The sequence below is a fragment of the Gigantopelta aegis genome, chromosome 10, assembly GCF_016097555.1.
Source record: "Gigantopelta aegis isolate Gae_Host chromosome 10, Gae_host_genome, whole genome shotgun sequence".
NCBI lineage: Eukaryota > Metazoa > Mollusca > Gastropoda > Neomphalida > Peltospiridae > Gigantopelta > Gigantopelta aegis.
Window position 1 is genome coordinate 59,996,294 of NC_054708.1, and position 8,877 is coordinate 60,005,170.

An 8,877-nucleotide genomic window follows, 5' to 3' on the forward strand; every position below is an offset into this window, starting at 1 on the left:
ATTATTTCTGTGGGTTTTTCTAATTTGATATTTTAGATCGGTTGATTAAACAAAAAGTCGCGTTTACTTGCAGACATTTGTTGGTAGCTGTCCAGTATTTATGTCCAAATCACATGATGGTTTTCTAACAATAATTTGTTTTAAAGAATGTATTGAGTACGTTGTCAAATAGGAAATGTCTAATTTTTCAACGGCAAAACGTAGTGATACTGGATTACGAAATATAAATATTATGTTGCTTTTATAGAACAAAATGTTTTAAAAGGTATTGTATATAACTAACCCTAACCCTAAACTTACACTAATCTAACAAATATTGTTGGGGGGGTGCGGGCGGATATTTTACCGTCAAATAAAACATTTCCTTTTTTTTTGCCACGGAAATCCTTGTCTAATCAAATTTTATGCCATGATTCAACATTAATAAAAAATAATTTAAAAAAAATTGAAACTTCACGCATCATGTGATTTGTCACCTGCTCTTCCAGTTTGTGTTCCCAAAATAGCACATGCAAGTTCCTTAAATATAATTGTATCACAATCTGTTTAGAACATACTTTTTGGGAAAATATATTGATAAAGACTACAAAATTACTATTGTTTTATAATACATAATTTTAAACATTAAATGTTTTAAAACAACACAAAATCTTGAAATACAAAAATTCCCTTTTGCATATGAATATTATTGTATGTGCTTATATAAAATGTTTATTAAGTGCATATATGTAACAGTTTAATAAACAGTAACAAATAAATGTGAATGTTAGCTTAAATTATGTTTATATAAATAAATCCTATTCTTATATTTTCCTTTTCTCTCTCTCTCTCTCTCTCTCTTTTGGTGGTGTGAGTACTGAAAATTACTTAGAATATAGGTGCTAACAAAATGTGTGAACCATGTTGAAACAATTTTAGGACTTTTGTAATTGTAGTTAATTAATGGCAGTCTGTTGGGAAACAGATGAGCACACTTTTTTTAATACTTCAGGAATATATATCTTAAAAAGTCATGGATGAGCACATGGTGTTTGTATTGTAGACCTGAGGAACTGAGAAGCTTGTTTGGAAAATATGGTCCTGTCACTGATGTTTACATTCCACAAGATTATTATACTCGGAGGGCCAGAGGTTTTGCTTATGTACAATATCCTTGGTAAATTACCAACAAATGTTTTTGTTACTAACAATATGTAAAATCATATAATTTCTAATGTTAGACTAAATTATAATTGTATCATCAAGTCCTTTGACTTGCTTTAATTACAAGGTAAAGGTAAGTATTGCTTTAGCAACAATGTAAAGGTTATTTAACATGGTTACTGATTAGGTCACCTCAACTGATTTTTGTGTGTCATGCATACATTTTTCACTTGTCTCCAAAACTATTTGAAAAGGGGAAAATGTAAGCAAATTAAAAAAAAATCTACTTCCACAAATGCTATAACTGAATAACAGAAAATTCTTAATACATTTAAAGATAATGACATTACATTGTGAATGACATTACTATCTATTTCCCCAGGGAAGGAGTGTAGTTTACAATTATTATATAAAGAAATGCCTTTTTTCAGTTAAATAGACCATTTCCGACTAAATTTGGTGGACAGCTTCCTTCACCCATGGAAAAACTAAATTGTGAATTTGGTCAAACTGTCTTCCCCAGAGGAAATGAGGGGTGGGGCCCAAAAGGGAAAAAATAAATCAATTTTTAAAAATCTTGTTCTCTGCTTCCAGTAATGCTATAATGGATAGTCTTCATATATTATATTTAAAAGTCATTAGATGGTTTATGAGTTTTGTGAATTTCATTAATGTTGGGTCTTCTGTTGTGCCTGAGGCGGGGTGAAGTTTACTAAAGCTGTATGGAGAAATGTATTTAAACTGTAATTTCTTTACTACTACTAGACTATTTCCAACTCACTTGAACTATGGAGAAGCAAAATAATTCATTTAGTTGTTTTGGACCCCCCAGCCTCATCTCCGGGGCGTGAGGAGTGGGACCAAAAAGGGTGAAACGAAGACTTTTTTTTAAATAAATGTCTTCCCGTCTTCCTTAAATGCCAATCCTTGACACATGGAAAAATAAATTTGTGAATTTGATGAAGCAGGGCCCAAAAGAGAAGAAGAAAAAAAGTCAATTTTTAAAAATCTTCTCTACTAATTGCTAGCATTAAAAATACATGTAATTACTAGCTTTAAAATGTACACTGTTGTGGGGTTTGTTGTGTTTAATGCTCTAGAGAACTGCTTGCAAAATCAGATATTAGAAATGATTGTGGTATACATACATTTTTAAATGTTATTTGTTTCTTTTTATCAGAATTGAAAGAAAGTCGGGTCTCAAAGTTAAGGTATCGTGCAAATCCAATACTGCCAAGCACAGTTTCAAGCCCTATTCAAAGAATGCGTACAAGCTGAGAGATGACAATTTCTCTGCAAGGGTTTTCAACAGGACCAACCTATCAAGGTCACGAAAACAAGGCCACAGCTCTGTAATAGTTTTGAATGCTTTTGGATAGACTTGCCAAAGTATGAAGTTTGGTTTTGGCTCGTTTGTTCACAGAGCAAGCAACTATTATGAACTTGGGATCACCGAACAAAGCAAGTTCTTTTTCCACCAAGCCAAGAAACTACTCGAGTAAGCAAGATTGGTTTCATGGCCTTGCTAACCATTGCATAAATGTAAATCGGAATTTAACAAAGAGAAAAAGAATCATCTTTCAATTAAAAATATGTATCTTAAAGTTATGAAATACAAGTCCCAAATCAAGTCGACATTCATACAAGTAACTTAAAGATTCAAGCAAGTTATCAAGTCGTCGGCCAAGTTATTCATTTCAAGCAAGTTCAAGTCGTCCCATAGTTAAAGGTCAAGGGTCAAGCAAGATGGTTCCGAGGTTGTCAAGTGCGCGATTGCCCAAGCAAGTAGAGTTTCTAAAGCTAACAAGTCGTCGGTTACAGACAAGTATGTATCCACAACATTGTACACTGTGTGGTGAAAGTAACTATTCTTTTTTGTCAGTGTCGATGCTACATTGAAATGTAGTATCAATTCTGTGCTTAGGTTATAATATAATTTTTCCTAAATTATTTAAATATATTTTTTAAGAAATGAAAAAGAATTCAAATTAAATATAGTTTTTAATATGGATGTTAAATAAAATGCTTTAACAAATGTTTAATTGTCTTGTATAATCATATTGATGATGAATTGTAGAATTGTTTTTAAATGCATTATACTTTGCTTTAAAATACCATGAGTTTAATGTTTCTATTATACAGGGCTAGTTCTGGGTGAGCAGGGTTTTTTTCAAAAACAATTATTACATGAAATATATTTAACAAATAAAAATTAAATTTGCCAATTGTTTTTAAAATTTGTAATTGACGAAATTTGACACACATTAGAGCTAGCCCTGTACACTTGCTTTAACATACAAGTTTATTGTTGTTGTTATATTACTTGCCAAACTTTCCACAAAACCCTTAACACAGTGTAAGTTTGAAGATCCACGTGATGCAGATGATGCACTTTACCATCTGGACAGGACACGCTTTTATGGCCGAGAATTGGAAATTGAGTTTGCTAGAGGTGACCGAAAGAGTAAGTACATAAAGAACATTTTCAGGGTTTTATTATGTTTTTTGGTCAGATACAACAACTTTGATTACCTAAATTTGTGTTTGCATAACTCTTGAATGGTTTATGTAAATTTTCTGTTCTGAGAGGACTCTTTATATCATCAAGTTAAGTCTGCAGTGTGATATGAAATTGGCTTTACAAGTTGACATATAAATAATATATAGCGAAACATTGTAAAACTCGTCATTTCAACTTGCAACCCACAGACAAATTACTTGTAAACATGAAATTATTTTAATAACTGACAGTTACAGTGATATGCATATCTAGATATAAACTTTTGGTTTCTATTTTCGCAAATGATTCATTGACAGCATTGTTATTGCTATTAGTCCCATACCGGTCCCACTAGAGGGGACTATAGATTTTATCTCTGTCACACAGGTTTTTTGCAATGCCCCAAAATATTGTGCTGAAATGTTCGATGAGCGTTATCATGTACTATTACAGATCAAGTTTGACTTTCATAACATTTTCCCAGTTATGGTCCTTGAACTTAGCAGATAATTTTATTTTTTTTCGCATTGTCTAGAGATTGAGTTCTAATTTTGTATATAGTTTTATCATGTGCTGTTAAAGATCAAGCTAGACTTTCGTAACCAAATTTTATTTTCCCCACAGAGTTACAGCCCTTAAACTTAGAATATAAGAACATTTGTTGGGCGCTTTAGGGACCATGTATTGCTTTAGCAGTACTCTCAAAATGCTTGTTTCATTTATATTTTAGCATTAATTAAAACAGTGTACTGCTGATGTTGTTTTTTAAGCTCCAACACAGATGAGAGGCAAGGAAGGTGGTGGAAGACGACCATCGTACCGAGGTTATGATGATGGTAGAGATCGAGGTCGCAGGCGGTAATTCCTTTTATCTAATTTTGCATTTCTTAAGAAAACTGGCTTTTTGCATAACACTCCTAGGAATTTGGCCATGTACTTAATTGATCACAATTGCTTTCCCAAATTAATTTTTTTAAATTGGTTTTGTGACAGCAATGCTGATAGCCACTGCAACATTTTGATGGCTGTAGAATTGGTTCATTTGTAAATACATTAAAATTAAAATTCTCTTAAAATTATTGTTCAAAAACATGAATTGGTGAGTAGGGATGACAATTATAAAGTGTAGCCTGTGCTCATGGTATTCATTCAAATGATGATTTGAGGGAAGGGTTGTGCTAAAGCTATTTCATTTAATTTCAACAAATTTAATATTGCTGGTTCTGTAGAGGTCAGCTGTAGACGGTCAATGGTACTTTACATAAGTAAGCAGGAACAGGAAAAATGCCATGCTGTCCTTGTGGCAAGAAAAGTTTTGATCCCTTTTGTAGATAGTTTTAAAATCACCATGTTGGGATGGGCGATAATAGCTGGTGGGGTATCAAACATTAATACCTTGTTTGATGGATTACTGTTGTGTATTGCAGAGGCCGATCTTGCAGTAGATCCCGTAGTCGGTCCAGGTCTTTTGAGAGAAAGAGAAGTTATTCACCGAGAAGGCAAGTTTTCACATTCTTTGAACTGAATATTAGTATGATTATTTAGCAAAACTATTTGACAATTTGTTGTCATTTAAAAGCTTGGTTGGATAATCTTTATAAAAAAAAAATTTCAAGACCTTGTAATTTATTACCATTATGGCTTGCTAACCCTTCCTAAGAACTTCAGTACTTAATTTCTTATAATTAGAATACTATGAGGCACATATTCAAGCATTGAATTTATGATATTTTGGTGTGGCATCACACTTCTTAACCAAGATCTGGGATTTCCAGACTCTTGGAATACTGCTGCAGTTGCAGTCTGTGTATGGAGAACAATAAATGTGCTAATATAATTTATGTCATGTTCACAATTTGACAACTTTTTTGTCTACCCAGGCAGTTGCAAGTCACATAACGGTATAGTGGTTAAAATAATTGTATTTTGCTATTCACTTTGAGTCCTTCATGATGACAGTGTAGTGTTGTATATATTTCATTTTGTGTGTAATCGGACAACATTTTATGCAGTATGGCAATGATCATATTTAAAAAAAATGTATTTCACTCTGGTAGGCTTTGATTTGTGTCAGAGTAACAGTTACTGCTTGACTGCACTAATATCTTTGATGATGTGGTTAGTATTTAACTTCTAAAATGGTGGTTTTTATATATTTACAGATCACGATCTTACAGTCGGTCGAGGTCCCGCGACAGGTCTGTGGGAGGTAGAAGCCGCAGTCGAACACCAAATTGAAAGAGTACTTCGTTGTTTTACCATGAGGACATAGTTATTGACAGTGTTGTGGACGTTGGTGCATGTACAGTCACTGTGCCACACCATGAACATGAACAAGTTTTACCCAGAACAGCAGACCCACAGTTAAACAAGGGACATATGTTCGTGAATCATTTTATTATTATAACAATAAAAATCATGTTTTTTTTTCCCCTTTGTGCAATTTCATTGTTTTAAAGATTCAAAATCTTGCTTTTTGTTGTTAAAAAGTGCACAATGATGCAGTGTGTGTTAACAGCCATTCAGCAGGGCTTCTTGATTATGGTAGCCCCACTCCCATGGCTAGTGATATTCAGTGTTGGGCTAGTAAATAATTACTATAACTAGCCCGACGGCTAGTGAAAAAAAACAGCCTTGTCAAATGCAGCATTTACATATTTTGTAAATGAATATCCTGCCCCATCTTTCCACCCCAATTTTTAAGCTCAATCTTTAGGTGACGTGTCTAATTATTACTATTAGTAAAATGTTATTTATTTAAAGTAGGGCTAGTTAATATTTAACCATTGCTAGTACATTTTTAAAATCACTGATCCCATGGCTAGTGGATTTTTATAAAATTCTAGAAGCCCTGCATTCAGGGTTTCTGCCAGAGGGTAAAATGGGCATGGCACTATACCCAAATTTTTGTGCAGATCTATATATATTTTTTTTAAGTTAACATTAACCATGTTGACACTGATTGCATTCAGTTCCATAATGCCATATCCAAAAATTTCTTTCTGGCAGAAACACTGCCATTGAGCCGTACCCTAGATTTAACAAATCCAACAGGAAAAGTAACACCAATAATGAAAAGTCTTTTCTTTTATTTGTGGCATATGCTATGGAACAGAGCAGCTATGGTCGATGATGGTCACTTTTTGCACCCTTGTTTTGGCAATAATTATAATCATAATTTTACTGCAAATCAATATTTTACAAATAGTATTAATATTTTTATTACACTGTTTTCTTCAAACAGCCTAGTGCATTAATAATTTCAATAACAGTTTTGCATTGGAATTTCGGCATTCTAAAAACTGGGATAGTCATGTACCCAGTTTATTGTTATTGTAAGAAGATGCAACGCATATGCGTATAGGCTCCTTATTTTTGTAGGCTGGCTTTTGCCCAATTCTGCATAACATTTATTCATATTGGCATTACTACCAAACAGTTATATAGGGTTGCAAACGAATCATTATGCATTTTTACATGGATTACAACTAATTTTGAGTGTAGAATGATGGAAATATAATTTAAAAAGATCTCGGGTTAGCACGTTTTTCTGGAATATCTGTATAATCGGTTTTGCTCCAGCACTAGGGGTCCAGTTACCCCTGTCTTGTACACTTATGATGCAAGGTGACGTCATTGGAATATTGATGTCATTCAAATTGAAAATTAGCTGTATTATTACAATGCTTTGTCACATTGTACTTCTTGACCCCTGTCAAAATTAAATGGACAACACTTTAAAGGTCAGTAAAAAAATAAATTCATAATTTTAGGCAAAATATTACGGTAAATTTTAAAAGATGAAAAAATTAAATACATGGTACCATCTGTCAAATATATCGTATTAAAAAGTAAATTGCTGTTGGATGTGTAAAAACTATGCGTGTATGAAGCCAAGACGGGGGTGTAGAGGTTGACCTTGGTGGTATTGGTTACATTATTCATCACTGCAGGTTCCATTAGTAACAACATTACAGGCATCAGATTACCAAATAGCATTTCATTTCTATTGATTACAAACAGAACGCACATCATTTAATTCAATCATGATTGCAGGTCTGCAATTGTCAAATGTTTTATGTGGTGAATAAAAGCATATACATTGTACTTTGAATTGAACTGGTATTGGAGATTCAAGGTTTAAAACTTGGTGATGATTGTGTACGGAATTGCATTTTACAGTATAGCCCCACCTGACGACAATAAAATGCAGCATGTACCAAACCTTACTTTACGTTGGACAGAAACAATTACCTTTTAGACTAAATTTAAGAAGTAACCATTGAACACTGCAGTCTTTACCAGGAAAGATGAATGATCACTCATCCCTCCATTTAATTAAAAAGTTTTGACAGCAGCAAATTGATTGCCTTGCAGTGAAATTTAAAATAAATTGTATGTGAAACTTCATATCGAACCACCTTAGTAGATCCATTCAACTGGTCAAAGGCTGTGGTATGTGCTTTGCTGTCTATGGAAAAGTGCATGTAAAATATCCCTTGCTGCATTAGGGAAAATGTATCGGGTTTCCTACGATGACTACATGTCAGAATTACACAATGTTTGACATCCAATAGCTGATGATTAATTAATTGATGTGCAGTTGTTAAACAAAACAAACTCTTTTGAAAGTTCATGCAATCAGAGGAAACCTTAATTTTTCCTAATGCAGCAAGGGATCTTTTAAATACACTTTCCCACAGATGGCAAAGCACATACCACAGCCTTTGACCAGTTGTGGTGCACTGGTTGAAACGAGAAAAAAGTACTGTCGTTAAACAAAAACTTTCTTTGAGACTAAATGCAATTGGTCAACTAGCACCATTTCAGCAGAGTGATCATCAGCATGCTTTGATTTTGCTTGTTGCAAAGGCTGCTGTAAAGTCTTGAAACTAAGTCTATAGTAAAAGTTGATGGAAATGGGATGGTGTGTGGTCAGTCACAAGAGACTAGTATTTGTCATGGGTGGAAAGGTTTAGTTTGCTTTGTTTAACGATGCCACTAGAGCACATTTATTTATTAATCATCGGCTATTGGATGTCAAACATTTGATAATTCTGACAGTCTTAGAGAGGAATCCAGTTACATTTTTTTACCAGTAGCAAGGGATCTTTTATATGCATCAAAGGATAGCACATACCACAGCCTTTGATATACCAGTTGTGGTGCACTGGCTGGAATGAGCAGTAGCCCAATTGGTCCACCGACAGGGATCAAACCTATACCAACTGTGC

General features: G+C 33.7%; 1 protein-coding gene across 2 annotated transcripts; it reads left to right on the plus strand.

The window, feature by feature from the left end:
- The first annotated feature begins 768 nt into the window (after positions 1-768).
- Positions 769-7,750, plus strand: LOC121382697 (serine/arginine-rich splicing factor 10-like). Of its 2 annotated transcripts, XM_041512236.1 has the most exons (5): positions 1,002-1,147; positions 3,504-3,607; positions 4,414-4,501; positions 5,071-5,142; positions 5,806-7,750. In XM_041512236.1, exons 1-5 carry the CDS (start codon positions 1,017-1,019, stop codon positions 5,879-5,881), a joined length of 471 nt encoding a protein of 156 aa, XP_041368170.1. In that variant the 5' UTR covers positions 1,002-1,016; the 3' UTR covers positions 5,882-7,750. The 2 variants fall into 2 exon arrangements, with proteins under 2 accessions (XP_041368171.1, XP_041368170.1); XM_041512237.1 differs by lacking the exon at positions 5,071-5,142 and having other exon boundaries at positions 769-1,147.
- The last annotated feature ends 1,127 nt before the right edge of the window (positions 7,751-8,877 follow it).